At 53.9% G+C, this 15,977-nt stretch overlaps 1 protein-coding gene across 1 annotated transcript in view; it reads left to right on the top strand.

Moving 5' to 3' along the window:
- LOC140388655 (cytochrome b-c1 complex subunit 1, mitochondrial-like) overlaps window positions 1–6,995 on the top strand; it is a 43,628-nt gene extending 36,633 nt beyond the window's left edge. Inside the window, exons 11-13 of the mRNA XM_072473132.1 lie at window positions 1,507–1,595; window positions 5,750–5,825; window positions 6,721–6,995. Coding sequence (XP_072329233.1) covers window positions 1,507–1,595; window positions 5,750–5,825; window positions 6,721–6,785 — 230 coding nt within the window. The 3' untranslated portion in view covers window positions 6,786–6,995. The remainder of the gene's footprint in view (window positions 1–1,506; window positions 1,596–5,749; window positions 5,826–6,720) is intronic.
- The last annotated feature ends 8,982 nt before the right edge of the window (window positions 6,996–15,977 follow it).

Below are 15,977 nucleotides of genomic sequence, written 5' to 3'. Positions count from 1 at the left end.
GATTTTCTGACCAACAGACACAATCAGTAAGAATGAACAACAACACCTCCTCCACAATAGCCCTCAACACCGGCGCCCCGCAAGGCTGCGTACTTAACCCCCTACTCTACTCCCTGTACACACACGACTGCGTGGCAAAACTTGGTTCCAATTCCATCTACAAGTTTGCTGATGATACGACCATAGTGGGCCAGATCTCGAATAACGATGAGTCCGAATACAGGAGGGAGATAGAGAACCTAGTGGAGTGGTGTAGCGACAACAATCTCTCCCTCAATGCCAGCAAAACTAAAGAGCTGGTCATTGACTTCAGGAAGCAAAGTACTGTACACACCCCTGTCAGCATCAACGGGGCCGAGGTGGAGATGGTTAGCAGTTTCAAATTCCATGGGGTGGACATCTCCAAAAATATGTCCTGGTCCACCCACGTCGACGCTACCACCAAGAAAGCACAACAGCGCCGATACTTCCTCGGGAAACTAAGGAAATTCGGTATGTCCACATTGACTCTTACCAACTTTTACAGATGCACCATAGAAAGCATCCTATCAGGCTGCATCACAGCCTGGTATGGCAACTGCTCGGCCCAGGACCGCAAGAAACTTCAGAGAGTCGTGAACACCGCCCAGTCCATCACACGAACCTGCCTCCCATCCATTGACTCCATCTACACCTCCCGCTGCCTGGGGAAAGCGGGCAGTATAATCAAAGATCCCTCCCACCCGGCTGACTCACTCTTCCAACTTCTTCCATCGGGCAGGAGATACAGAAGTCTGAGACCACGCACGAAGACTCAAAAACAGCTTCTTCCACACTGTCACCAGTCTCCTAAATGCTCCTCTTATGGACTGACCTCATTAACACTACACCCTGTATGCTTCACCCGATGCCGGTGTTATGTAGTTACATTGTATATGTTGTGTTGCCCTATTATGTATTTTCTTTTATTCCCTTTTCTTCTCATGTATTTAATGATCTGTTGAGCTGCTCGCAGAAAAATACTTTTCACTGTACCTCGGTACACGTGACAATAAACAAATCCAATCCAATCCAAAACCCAAAGGAACACAAATGTAGTCCATGCAAACTGCCTTCCTAATCTAACTCTGAGCTGCCTGAACTGCACCCCCTCCATGGACAGTACACCCACCCTGAGGTCCATACCAGTTGGTATTTTATGGGTTGGGAATCTTGCCTCTTTATCAGAGTTGCTGGAAATTATGTCAACTTTGCTGAATTTTCCACCCACTGCCAGGCCCGTGGAGAGTTCACTGCTCAATTGGCCTGAAGCATAAATGCAGAAAGGTGCTGTGTGGGCTCCCCAGTCCGTTTTGGGTTAGCTGTGTTCTATCAGATCTCTGACTACAAGGCACAGACATGGTGCCCACTGATTGTACCCCAGTGACAGTGCCAGAGGCCCATACCCAGATGGGCAGGGAGAGCAGTGAGAGAGATGTCAATACCATTGGTGAGCTGGAGATCACTAATGTACAGATTTGTTCACAGGCACCACACCAGCATGTGCAGACATCGGACGCCAGGTCCTCAGTTATGGCCGACCAATCTCATTGGCAGAGTGGAATGCTAGGATCGATGTACGTATTGATTATATCGGTTTGTTTGTAACCAAGTAGGAACAGATGGCGAGATTCACCTTCAAGCACGTACCCCAGTGAGAGTCAGTGTGTGTGGGACCCGTACCCCAGTGAGAGTCAGTGTGTGTGGAACCCGTACCCCAGTGAGAGTCAGTGTGTGTGGAACCCGTACCCCAGTGAGAGTCAGTGTGTGTGGAACTGTCCCCCAGTGAGAGTCAGTGTGTGTGGGACCCGTACCCCAGTGAGAGTCAGTGTGTGTGGAACTGTACCCCAGTGAGAGTCAGTGTGTGTGGAACCCGTACCCCAGTGAGAGTCAGTGTGTGTGGGACCCGTACCCCAATGAGAGTCAGTGTGTGTGGGACCCGTACCCCAGAGAGAGTCAGTGTGTGGGGGACCCGTACCCCAGTGAGAGTCAGTGTGTGTGGAATCCGTACCCCAGTGAGAGTCAGTGTGTGTGGAATCCGTACCCCAGTGAGAGTCAGTGTGTGTGGGACCCGTACCCCAGTGAGAGTCAGTGTGTGTGGAATCCGTACCCCAGTGAGAGTCCGTGTGTGTGGAACTGTACCCCAGTGAGAGTCAGTGTGTGTGGAACTGTACCCCAGTGAGAGTCATTGTGTGTGTGGGACCCGTACCCCAGTGAGAGTCAGTGTGTGTGGAACCCGTACCCCAGTGAGCGTCAGTGTGTGTGGAACCCGTACCCCAGTGAGAATCAGTGTGTGTGGAACTGTATCCCAGTGAGAGTCAGTGTGTGTGGGACCCGTACCCCAGTGAGAGTCAGTGTGTGTGGAACCCATACCCCAGTGAGAGTCCGTGTGTGTGGAACCCGTACCCCAGTGAGCGTCAGTGTGTGTGGGACCCATACCCCAGTGAGAGTCAGTGTGTGTGGAACTGTACCCCAGTGAGAGTCAGTGTGTGTGGAACCCGTACCCCAGTGAGAGTCAGTGTGTGTGGAATCCGTACCCCAGTGAGAGTCAGTGTGTGTGGGACCCGTACCCCAGTGAGAGTCAGTGTGTGTGGAATCCGTACCCCAGTGAGAGTCCGTGTGTGTGGAACTGTACCCCAGTGAGAGTCAGTGTGTGTGGAACTGTACCCCAGTGAGAGTCAGTGTGTGTGGGACCCGTACCCCAGAGAGAGTCTGTGTGTGGAACCCATACCCCAGTGAGCGTCAGTGTGTGTGGGGCCCGTACCCCAGTGAGAATCAGTGAGTGTGGAACTGTACCCCGGTGAGAGTCAGTGTGTGTGGGACCCGTACCCCAGTGAGAGTCAGTTTGTGTGGGACCCGTACCCTAGTGAGAGTCGGTGTGTGTGGGACCCGTACCCCAGTGAGAGTCAGTGTGTGTGGGTCCCGTACCCCAGTGAGAGTCATTGTGTGTGTGGGACCCGTACCCCAGTGAGAGTCAGTGTGTGTGGAACCCGTACCCCAGTGAGCGTCAGTGTGTGTGGAACCCGTACCCCAGTGAGAATCAGTGTGTGTGGAACTGTATCCCAGTGAGAGTCAGTGTGTGTGGGACCCGTACCCCAGTGAGAGTCAGTGTGTGTGGAACCCATACCCCAGTGAGAGTCCGTGTGTGTGGAACCCGTACCCCAGTGAGCGTCAGTGTGTGTGGGACCCATACCCCAGTGAGAGTCAGTGTGTGTGGGACCCGTACCCCAGTGAGAGTCAGTGTGTGTGGGACCCGTACCCCAGTGAGAGTCCGTGTGTATGGGACCCGTACCCCAGTGAGAGTCCGTGTGTGTGGAACTGTATCCCAGTGAGAGTCAGTGTGTGTGGGACCCGTACCCCAGTGAGAGTCGGTGTGTGTGGGACCCATACCCCAGTGAGAGTCAGTGTGTGTGGGACCCGTACCCCAGTGAGAGTCAGTGTGTGTGGGACCCGTACCCCAGTGAGAGTCCGTGTGTATGGGACCCGTACCCCAGTGAGAGTCAGTGTGTGTGGAACTGTATCCCAGTGAGAGTCAGTGTGTGTGGGACCCGTACCCCAGTGAGAGTCAGTGTGTGTGGAACCCATACCCCAGTGAGAGTCCGTGTGTGTGGAACCCGTACCCCAGTGAGCGTCAGTGTGTGTGGGACCCATACCCCAGTGAGAGTCAGTGTGTGTGGAACTGTATCCCAGTGAGAGTCAGTGTGTGTGGGACCCGTACCCCAGTGAGAGTCAGTGTGTGTGGGACCCATACCCCAGTGAGAGTCAGTGTGTGTGGGACCCGTACCCCAGTGAGAGTCAGTGTGTGTGGGACCCGTACCCCAGTGAGAGTCCGTGTGTATGGGACCCGTACCCCAGTGAGAGTCAGTGTGTGTGGAACTGTATCCCAGTGAGAGTCAGTGTGTGTGGGACCCGTACCCCAGTGAGAGTCAGTGTGTGTGGAACCCATACCCCAGTGAGAGTCCGTGTGTGTGGAACCCGTACCCCAGTGAGCGTCAGTGTGTGTGGGACCCATACCCCAGTGAGAGTCAGTGTGTGTGGGACCCGTACCCCAGTGAGAGTCAGTGTGTGTGGAACCCGTACCCCAGTGAGAGTCAGTGTGTGTGGAACCCGTACCCCAGTGAGAGATGCAGATTCAGTGGAATGAAAGTGCCAGATCAGTGTTGCCATTTACATGCTGTATATGCAAACGTATAAATTTGGGTCTGGAGGAGGCTACTTGGCCCCTCGGCTGCTAGCCCATTCAGTAAGATCGTGGCCCATCTGATTGTAACCTCAAACCCACAATCCTGCCGATCTTTGACAACCTCTCACCCCCTTGTTAATCAAGAATCGATCTCAGTCTGCCTGAATAATATTCAAAGATTCCACTTCCAGTGGCTCTTATTTTAAACAGTGATCCCTAGTTCTCGATTCTGTGTCAAGTGGAAACATCCTCTCCACATATCCTTTGTCAATACCCGTTGGGATTTTAATGCTTTCAATCAAATTGCCTCTTTCTCTTCTAAACTCCAGCAGATCCAAGCCCAGCCTATCCAACCTTTCCTCATCAGACAACCCGTCCATTCTGGTGTTGGTCTAGTGAACCTTCTCTGAACTGCTTCCAACGCATTTACATCCTTCCTTAAATAAGGAGACCAATCCTGTCCATAATTGTGGTGTCCCCAATGCCCTGTACAACTAAAGCGTAACACTCCCTACTTTTGTAATCCGTTCTCCTCACAAACAATAACAGTCCATTTGCTTTCCTAATTACCTGCTGTAGCTTTTTGTGATTCATGCCCTCGGACACGCAGGTTCCTCTGCATCTCCGAGCTCTGCAATCTCTCAACATTTCGCTAATATGGTTTTTATAACTTTTCCTGCGAAAATGGACAGTTTCACATTTTCAACATCATTCTCCATTTGACAGACCTTTGCCCACTCATTTAACCTATGTCCCTTTGTAGCCTCTTTATGTCCATTTCCCATCTTAATGTTACCCCATACACAGTGACCTTTATTTTTTTTGCAAAATTCTTGATATGGCATCTTTTTATTAAATAAATTTCGAGTACCAAATTATTTTTTTCCAATTAATGGGCAATTTATTGTGGCCAATCCACCTGCCCTGCACATCTTTGGGTTGTGGGGGTGAAACCCACGCATACACGGAGAGAATGTGCCAACTCCCCACAGACATTGACCCGGGGCCGGGAGGAACCCGGGTCCTCCGAGCCGAAGGCAGAAGTGCTAACCACTGCGCCACTATGCCGCCCTAGCACCTTAATAAATGCCTTCTGGAAATCTTTCAGCCCAGTCCATCTCCCTGTTCCCGTTTATCCACAGCACATGTGGCTTCAACAAAGTATGCCAATAAATTAATTAGATATTATTTCCATTTCGCTAAACCATGTTGACTCTGCCCGACTGCCTTCAATTTTTCAAATGCCCTGCTTTCACATCTAACGTTTCCCTGTGGCAAATGTTAAGCCAACTGGCCTGTAGTTTCCTGCTTTCTGCCTTCCTCCCTTTTTGAATACAGGAGTTACATTTGCTATTTTTCAATCTCATTCCCCGGGTCCAGTGAATTGTGGAAAATTAAAACCAGCGCATTAACCATCTCCCCAGCCAGGTCTCCTCAGGCCCGGAAATGAATCCATCAGGACCTGGGAAATTATCAGCCCCCAGTTGTGCCCTCTTTTCCCGCCGGTTTGTACTGTATAACTGAATTGTGCATTGTTTCCTGGCACAGGCCGTTGATGCTCAGGTGTTGCGTGATGTTTGTAGCCGTTATATCTACGACAAGTGCCCTGCAATCGCGGCCATTGGTAAGTTAAATACATTTCATTCGGCAGTTTTTCTGCAGCCACTGCTTACCTCCTGTGTCTGCCCGGGTTGGGGGTGAGGGGCCAAGGTCTCCGCAGAATAGTCACAATGATGAATGACAGAGTGTGGGTTTTAAAAGCTCTGGGAACAGATTGGAGAGGAGCAGTGATTATAAAGCAGTACCAGAGATGGAGATCCTGGGTCCAAGATGTGGTATAGGGAGGGCATGAGAGGGTGTCCCTATTCAGATACCCTGTGTCCAGGATTTGCTGCATTCAGGACTATCTGTATTAAGATTATTTGGTAAATATGTTATTTTTACTTTGAAGTCACGGAGCAATGATTATTGGAGATGGTCATTGCCTGGCACTTGTGTGGTGTGAATGCAACTTGCCACTTGTCAGCCCCGAGCCCTTGTCCAGGTCTTGCTGCATTTGGACAGGGACTGCTTCATTATCTGAGGAGTCGCGAATGGTGCTGAACATTGTGCAGTCATCCGCGAACATCCCCACTTCTGACCTTATGATGGAAGGGAGGTCATTGATGAAGCAGCTGAAGATGGTTGGGCCGAGGACACTACCCTGAGGAACTCCTGCAGTGATGTCCTGGAACTGAGAAGTGTCTGAGGTCACATGTAGCATTCAGTGACAGAGCTGTCGAGTTTTTTCAGCGTCTGCTTGTCACTGGAATTGGAGAAGGACAGCAATGAAAAGCCTGGCTCGTGATATTTCACTCCACTCCTGATATTTCACTCCTCTCTCTCTCTCTCTCTCTCTCTCTCTCTTCCCTCTCTGTCTCTCTCTCTTTCGCTCTTCTCTCTCTCTCTCTCTCTCTGTTTTTCTCTCTCTCCCTCTCTCGAATTCATTCATTGACTAATGTTTTCTGTCTCTCTGGCAGGTCCAATTGAGCAGTTACCAGATTATAACCGGATCCGCAGTGCTATGTATTGGCTCCGCCTGTGAGTCCCGTCCAGAAACACCGGCGATTGGGATAATCCTGCTTTGAGTCCTGAGGCTCGTGACGTTTTGTATCATTAGTTTTCTGCTGTAAATTTGAACGGGTGGAAAATATATTTAAAATGTAGGAGACTGTTTAATCCGACACTATGTAACCCAACTGTACAGAGCGTATATAACTAACGGTGGAATTAAAGCTGCCGCTCTAACTGAAAACCTGGTTGTAAGAATTCACTATTCACCGGTGGAACGACCGTGGGGCCGAGGGGGACCCTCACCGTGGGGCCGCGTCGGGATTGGTCCCTCACCGTGGGGCCGCGCCGGGATTGGTCCCTCACCGTGGGGCCGCGTCGGGATTGGTCCCTCACCGTGGGGCCGCGTCGGGATTGGTCCCTCACCGTGGGGCCGCGTCGGGATTGGTCCCTCACCGTGGGGCCGCGTCGGGATTGGTCCCTCACCGTGGGGCCGCGTCGGGATTGGTCCCTCACCGTGGGGCCGCGTCGGGATTGGTCCCTCACCGTGGGGCCGCGTCGGGATTGGTCCCTCACCGTGGGGCCGCGTCGGGATTGGTCCCTCATTGTGGGGCCGCGTCGGGATTGGTCCCTCACCGTGGGGCCGCGTCGGGATTGGTCCCTCACCGTGGGGCCGCGTCGGGATTGGTCCCTCACCGTGGGGCCGCGTCGGGATTGGTCCCTCACCGTGGGGCCGCGTCGGGATTGGTCCCTCATTGTGGGGCCGCGTCGGGATTGGTCCCTCACCGTGGGGCCGCGTCGGGATTGGTCCCTCACCGTGGGGCCGCGTCGGGATTGGTCCCTCACCGTGGGGCCGCGTCGGGATTGGTCCTTCACGTGGGGCCGCGTCGGGATTGGTCCTTCACGTGGGGCCGCGTCGGGATTGGTCCTTCACGTGGGGCCGTGTCGGGATTGGTCCCTCACCGTGGGGCCGCGTCGGGATTGGTCCTTCACGTGGGGCCGCGTCGGGATTGGTCCCTCACCGTGGGGCCGCGTCGGGATTGGTCCCTCACCGTGGGGCCGCGTCGGGATTGGTCCCTCACCGTGGGGCCGCGTCGGGATTGGTCCTTCACCGTGGGGCCGCGTCGGGATTGGTCCTTCACCGTGGGGCCGCGTCGGGATTGGTCCTTCACCGTGGGGCCGCGTTGGGATTGGTCCCTCACCATGGGGCCACGGCAGGATTGGTCCCTCACCGTGGGGCCGCGCGGGATTGGTCCCTCACCGTGGGGCCGCGGCGGGATTGGTCCCTCACCGTGGGGCCGCGTCGGGATTGGTCCCTCACCGTGGGGCCGCGTCGGGATTGGTCCCTCACCGTGGGGCCGCGTCGGGATTGGTCCCTCACTGTGGGGCCGCGTCGGGATTGGTCCCTCACCGTGGGGCCGCGTCGGGATTGGTCCCTCACCGTGGGGCTGCGCCGGGATTGGTCCCTCACCGTGGGGCAAGAGAGTTATGCCTCCCGCATGGACCTCTTCGTTGTGGGTAAGACGGTGCTTCCAGGTAGGGGCAGAATATTCCGCAACACGCTCCACATGACATGGACTTGAGGTTGGAAACAGGCCGGCCCGGCGTCCCCATGGAGGCTGCACACAGGCCGGCTCGGCGCCCCCATGGAGGCTGGACACAGGCCGGGCCCGGCGTCCCCATGGAGGCTGGACACAGGCCGGGCTCGGCGTCCCCATGGAGGCTGCACACAGGCCGGGCCCGGCGTCCCCATGGAGGCTGGACACAGGCCGGGCCCGGCGTCCCCATGGAGGCTGGACACAGGCCGGGCTCGGCGTCCCCATGGAGGCTGCACACAGGCCGGGCTCGGCGTCCCCATGGAGGCTGGACACAGGCCGGGCTCGGCGTCCCCATGGAGGCTGGACACAGGCCGGGCCCGGCGTCCCCATGGAGGCTGGACACAGGCCGGGCCCGGCGTCCCCATGGAGGCTGCACACAGGCCGGGCCCGGCGTCCCCATGGAGGCTGCACACAGGCCGGGCTCGGCGTCCCCATGGAGGCTGCACACAGGCCGGGCCCGGCGTCCCCATGGAGGCTGCACACAGGCCGGGCTCGGCGTCCCCATGGAGGCTGCACACAGGCCGGGCCCGGCGTCCCCATGGAGGCTGGACACAGGCCGGGCCCGGCGTCCCCATGGAGGCTGGACACAGGCCGGGCTCGGCGTCCCCATGGAGGCTGGACACAGGCCGGGCCCGGCGTCCCCATGGAGGCTGCACACAGGCCGGGCTCGGCGTCCCCATGGAGGCTGCACACAGGCCGGGCCCGGCGTCCCCATGGAGGCTGGACACAGGCCGGGCTCGGCGTCCCCATGGAGGCTGGACACAGGCCGGGCCCGGCGTCCCCATGGAGGCTGCACACAGGCCGGGCCCGGCGTCCCCATGGAGGCTGGACACAGGCCGGGCCCGGCGTCCCCATGGAGGCTGGACACAGGCCGGGCCCGGCGTCCCCATGGAGGCTGGACACAGGCCGGGCCCGGCGTCCCCATGGAGGCTGGACACAGGCCGGGCTCGGCGCCCCCATGGAGGCTGGACACAGGCCGGGCCCGGCGTCCCCATGGAGGCTGGACACAGGCCGGGCTCGGCGTCCCCATGGAGGCTGCACACAGGCCGGGCCCGGCGTCCCCATGGAGGCTGGACACAGGCCGGGCCCGGCGTCCCCATGGAGGCTGCACACAGGCCGGGCCCGGCGTCCCCATGGAGGCTGGACACAGGCCGGGCCCGGCGCCCCCATGGAGGCTGGACACAGGCCGGGCCCGGCGTCCCCATGGAGGCTGGACACAGGCCGGGCTCGGCGTCCCCATGGAGGCTGCACACAGGCCGGGCCCGGCGTCCCCATGGAGGCTGGACACAGGCCGGGCCCGGCGTCCCCATGGAGGCTGCACACAGGCCGGGCCCGGCGTCCCCATGGAGGCTGGACACAGGCCGGGCCCGGCGCCCCCATGGAGGCTGGACACAGGCCGGGCCCGGCGTCCCCATGGAGGCTGGACACAGGCCGGGCCCGGCGTCCCCATGGAGGCTGGACACAGGCCGGGCCCGGCGTCCCCATGGAGGCTGGACACAGGCCGGGCCCGGCGTCCCCATGGAGGCTGGACACATCCCTCTTCACCAACAAGACATTCTGCAAAAAAAGTGTCACAGACCATCGAAGGTATGTAACCAGAATGGGGAGGTCTCTCCACGTACTAGGAGGCAATGATCAGTGAACAGGGCACTGAGAGACAGGAAGGAGAGGGTCGCTTGGCAACAGCTGATCAACTCCATATTGGAAGTGGAATGACAGCTGCTGGTGGAGAGGAAAAAACTACAAATGGAATTTGATCTACTCTCCACCGGGAAATCAGTGAACCAGCTCAGCCCGACACGGGGGTCCTTCTCTGAGCACAGAGACAAGGCCAGCCACGCCAACTGGCACACCAGCTGAGGAAGCAAGCTGCCTCAAAAGAGATAGTACAGGTAAGGGACGGGAACGATAGAGTGGTCTCAGCCCCAGACAAGCTCAACAGAGCCTTAGTAACCTTATACCGGGGACTGCACGCCTCAACCCCTGGAGGGGGACTCGCAAATGAAACAATTCCTCAACAGGCTGGACATACCAGTTGGGGGAGGTAGAGAGGCAGGAACTGGGAGCACCACTAGGACTAGAAGAGATCAAGGAAAGCATTAATTCCATGCAGTCAGAAAAGGCACTGGGATCGGATGGGTTCCTGATGGACTTCTACATGAAGATGGCGGCAGCACTGGCCCTGCACCTGGGGGAAATGTTCAATGACTCGGTGTCGAGGGGGCCCATTGTCCTTGCTGCTGTTCGCACTGGCATGGAGCCATTGCCCATCACTCTTAGATCAGCGAAGAGATGGATAGGCATTCCGCGAGGAGCCACAGAGCGGATGATGACCTGCTGCTCTAAGTGCCAAACCCCCTTGTCAGCATGGACAAGATAAAGGGACACCTGAGGGAGATCGGAGCCTTCTCGGGATACAAATTAAACCTGAGCAAGAGCGAAATCTTCCCAGTGAACCCCCGAGAAGGAGGAACAGAGCAGGAGACACTGGCCCAAACCTAAGTTCAGGCACCTGGGGATACAGATAGCTCACGCCTGGACTCGACTCCATAAGTGGCATCTGTCCAGCTTGGTGGAGGAGGTGAGGAGGGCCTACAGAGATGGGACTCACCCCCATCTCGGGAAGGGTGCGGAGGGTCAAAATGCTGCCAAAGTTCCCCTTTTATTGAGAGGTAAGGGTCCCACTGGATGAACACAAGAAAGATGGGAGGACAAACTGGGTGTTGAGATATGGGGAGGACTCCTGATCGAAGCTCTGCACAGGGTCATCTCCACCTCCAGTGAAGTGCTGAGACTAATGCAGCTAAATGTGGTGCACAGGGCACAACTAACCAGGACACGCATGAGTGGGTTCTTCCCGAAGGTGGAGGATAAGTGCGAGTGGTGTCTGGGGCGTCCGGCCAACCACACCCACATGTTCTGGTTTGCCCCACACTCATCGGGTTCTGAGCTATCTTCTTTGAGGCCATGTCCAAGGTTTTGGTGTGAAAATGGAGCCTTGCCCTTTGCTGGGGAATCCAGAGCTCTTTCTGGGAGAGAGGCCGACTGCCTGGCATTCACCTCCCTGATTGTCCAGTAAGACTCCTGCTCGGGTGGATGTCTGTAGTGCCATCCAGGGCCTCAGACTGGCTCTCCAACCTAGCGGAGTTCCTAAAACTAGAAAAAATAAATTCACCATCGGGATCAGGGGAAGGAAACAATTCACTAGCCTCTTCGAAGACCTGTTCGTGACGAGAAACTAATGGTGGGGGACAGGAGGTAAGGAGAGAAAAATAATCAGAGAAGGGAGGAGGGGAATGGGGGGTGGTTAGACGTGGGGGGAGCGAGGGGGGAACATCCACACCACAGCGAAGAGAAGGTGAAATCTTCAGAATACACCGGGGGTGAGTGCGAGAGCCCAAAAACGGCAACGCAGCAATGCTGCCGTACAGGGGTCGTAACCACCAGGCCAGACCTCATCTCCGGTTCAGCTTTTTCCTGTTGTGCTGTACTCAGTGCCTCTCCACCACCTCGGTTACAAACTGGCAGCTCGAACGATATCGTTACCACACTGGTTACTACAATGTGTGTAGACCACAGGCTGGATTCTCCCGCCCCACCCAGCACAAGATCGCCACAGACGCCACAATGGAAAACACCACTGACCTCAGGCGGGATTCGCCGGGCGGACTCAGCCGGAGAATCCCTCCCCACCTTTCTATCGTTTGTTTTTAACACAAGTGTGAATTTCGACCCCATCTCGGGTATGTGTAGTAAGATGTGTATTTTATATTTAACCTCTATTATGATTGATGTGACTATAAATTAATTACGTCTATTAGATTTGCCTGTCATAACCGAAAAATTTAATAAAAAATGTTTTCAAAACTTTCATTTTCTAATTTCCCTGTAACTGAACACCCCCCCCCCCCCCCCCAAAATTCAGTTTAAAGCCCTATCTGCAGCCCTAGTTATACGATTCGCCAGGACTCTGATCCCACCAGAACCTCCCGGATCCCTCCCTCTTCTTCACTCACAGCTGCACCCTCCTGTCCGTGACCACTGACCAAATTCAAGGTAGTTATTCTAAGAGCCTCCTGGAACACAGCGTCCAGGTAACTCTCTCCCGCCCTGAAGTGTTGCAGCGCCTGAAGCTCAGACTCCAGCTCATCAACTCTGAGCCAGAGTTCCTCGAGCACTTTACTACAGATGTAGTCACTAGGAACCACAATGGGGTCCGCCAGCTCCCACATCACGCAGGAACAACACATCACCTGGCCCTGCATCCCTACTTTATTTAATTAGATTTTAATTTGGTTTTTAAAAACTTCCAACTGGATTTTAGCTTTTGTAATCTGTAAAATATTTCTCCTTTTTACCTTTAATCTGAAAGCAACTTGGACTAAATAATGCAAATTAGCAGTTATTACCAGCCAATACTGTTTTCCTGTGACATCGCTCCTGGATTGTTTTTCACACTCTCTAACCCAGTGTAAGAGCTCTTCTCTCTCCCCAGTGAGACTGGGTGTTGTTTCTCTTGAGACTGCAAAGGATTGAAGTCAATCCATGGACTGGAAGTCTGGTTTGATGTGAGACAAAGGGTCTCGAGGAAGAAGGTGAACCTCGGGCTGAAGGCCCAATGTAATAAAAGCTACATGGAGTGTTTCTCCAGATAAAAGCCTACTGCTTGTGAATACTGAACAAATGAATCTTGTTATGACACGGGGGCGGCACGGTGGCGCAGTGATTAGCACTGCTGCCTCACGGCGCTGAGGACCCAGGTTCGATCCCGGTCCCGGGTCACTGTCCGTGTGGAGTTTGCACATTCTCCCCGTGTCTGGGTGGGTCTCACATCCACAATCCAAAGATGTGCAGGCTAGGTGAATTGGCCCACAAACCAGAGCGGGACCAACATCTTTGCTGGCGGGTTTGCTAGTGCTGTTGGGAGGAGTTTAAACTAGTTTGGCAGGGGGAGGGGACGCAGACTGATAGCAGAATCGGGACACAGTATAACATAGAAAAGTAATCAGGTCAAAGGAAATACAGCAGTAATAAGTTTCAAGGGAGTAAGACAAGTCTGGATGGCCTCTAATGCCATGGGTATTAAAGGTAAAACGGACAAGTTAAGAGTGATGATTGACATTCATAATTATCATACAATAACTATCATAGAGACATGGTTGAGCGAGGGGCAGGATTGGCAGCTCAACATCCCGGGATATCGAATCTTCAGGTTAGACCCTGGAGGGGATAAAAGAGGAGGAGGCATTGCATTATTAGTTACTGCAGTAAGGAGAGATTATATCTTGGAGGGGGCATCAAATGAAGCTTTGTGGGTCGAGTTCAGGAATAAAAAAGGGACAGCCACATTGCGAGGTGTTTATTATAGACCCCCAGATAGTCACCGGGAAATTGAGGAGCAAATATGTGCACAATTCACGGAGGGGTGTAAAAATAATAATAGGATAATTATATCAGGTGATTTCAACTGGATAAACTGGGGTTTTAGCACACTGGGCTAAATCACTGGCTTTTAAAAGGCAGGCCAGCAGCACGGTTCAATTCCCATAGCAGCCTCCCCGAACAGGTGCCGGAATGTGGCGACTAGGGGCTTTTCACAGTAACTTCGTTTGAAGCCTACTTGTGACAATAAGCGATTTTCATTTCATTTCATTTTCACTTTCCCAACATTAATTGGGATAGTGATTGTGTTAAGGACTGTGGTGTGGAGTTCTTGAAATGTATACAGGAGAACCTTTTAGATCAAAATGGGATGATCTCCCATTTGGAAGCAAATGGACATATTAGTGAGAGGCAGCACGGTTTTGTGAAGGGGAGGTCGTGCCTCACTAACTTGATAGAGTTTTTCGAGGAGGTCACTAAGATGATTGATGCAGGTAGGGCAGTAGATGTTGTCTATATGGACTTCAGTAAGGCCTTTGACAAGGTCCCTCATGGTAGACTAGTACAAAAGGTGAAGTCACACGGGATCAGGGGTGAACTGGCAAGGTGGATACAGAACTGGCTAGGCCATAGAAGGCAGAGGGTAGCAATGGAGGGATGCTTTTCTAATTGGAGGGCTGTGACCAGTGGTGTTCCACAGGGATCAGTGTTGGGACCTTTGCTGTTTGTAGTATATATAAATGATTTGGAGGAAAATGTAACTGGTCTGATTAGTAAGTTTGCAGACGACACAAAGGTTGGTGGAATTGCAGATAGCGATGAGGACTGTCAGAGGATACAGCAGGATTTAGATTGTCTGGAGACTTGGGCGGAGAGATGGCAGATGGAGTTTAATCCGGACAAATGTGAGGTAATGCATTTTGGAAGGGCTAATGCAGGTAGGGAATATACAGTGAATGGTAGAACCCTCAAGAGTATTGAAAGTCAAAGAGATCTAGGAGTACAGGTCCACAGGTCATTGAAAGGGGCAACACAGGTGGAGAAGGTAGTCAAGAAGGCATACGGCATGCTTGCCTTCATTGGCCGGGGCATTGAGTATAAGAATTGGCAAGTCATGTTGCAGCTGTATAGAACCTTAGTTAGGCCACACTTGGAGTATAGTGTTCAATTCTGGTCGCCACACTACCAGAAGGATGTGGAGGCTTTAGAGAGGGTGCAGAAGAGATTTACCAGAATGTTGCCTGGTATGGAGGGCATAAGCTATGAGGAGCGATTGAATAAACTCGGTTTGTTCTCACTGGAACGAAGGAGGTTGAGGGGCGACCTGATAGAGGTATACAAAATTATGAGGGGCATAGACAGAGTGGATAGTCAGAGGCTTTTCCCCAGGGTAGAGGGGTCAATTACTAGGGGGCATAGGTTTAAGGTGAGAGGGGCAAGGTTTAGAGTAGATGTACGAGGCAAGTTTTTTACGCAGAGGGTAGTGGGTGCCTGGAACTCACTACCGGAGGAGGTAGTGGAAGCAGGGACGATAGGGACATTTAAGGGGCATCTTGACAAATATATGAATAGGATGGGAATAGAAGGATACGGACCCAGGAAGTGTAGAAGATTGTAGTTTAGTCGGGCAGTATGGTCGGCACGGGCTTGGAGGGCCAAAGGGCCTGTTCCTGTGCTGTACATTTCTTTGTTCTTTGTAATATGTGGAGGGCCCAACAAGGGATGGTGCAGTGCTGGACCTAATTCTGGGGAATGAAGCTGGACAGGTGGTTAATGTGTTGGGGAGCATTTTGGTGATAGTGACCACAACATGGTGCAATTTAAATTTGTAATGGACAAAGAAAAAGAAAAATGGATTGGGGGAAGAGTAGATTTTAACAAAATAAGGCAAGATCTGGCTACGGTAGACTGGGAAGAGGTACTTGTGGGGAAACCTGCAGAAGAGCAGTGGTGGGTGTTCAAAGATGAAATGGGGAGGGTACAGGCCCAGCATGTTCCCTCTCGGGTAAAGGAAGGAGTAACAATCCCAGAGAGCCATTGATGACCAGAGACATTCAGGATACGATGAGAAGTAAAAGAGAGACTTTAGCAAGTAAAAGGGGAGCAAATAAACTGAGGCATTAGTGGAGTGCAGAATAGAGCTTAAGAAAGCAATTAGGAGAGCAAAGAGGGGATATGAGAAAGCTCTGGATGGTAAAAGTAGGGAAAACACCAAGATATTCTGTAAGTAAATCAATGGGAAGAGG

The sequence above is a fragment of the Scyliorhinus torazame genome, chromosome 13 (genome assembly GCF_047496885.1).
Source record: "Scyliorhinus torazame isolate Kashiwa2021f chromosome 13, sScyTor2.1, whole genome shotgun sequence".
NCBI lineage: Eukaryota > Metazoa > Chordata > Chondrichthyes > Carcharhiniformes > Scyliorhinidae > Scyliorhinus > Scyliorhinus torazame.
The sequence above is the reverse complement of the archived record's forward strand: the minus strand, read 5'-3'. Positions and strand labels throughout refer to the sequence as shown.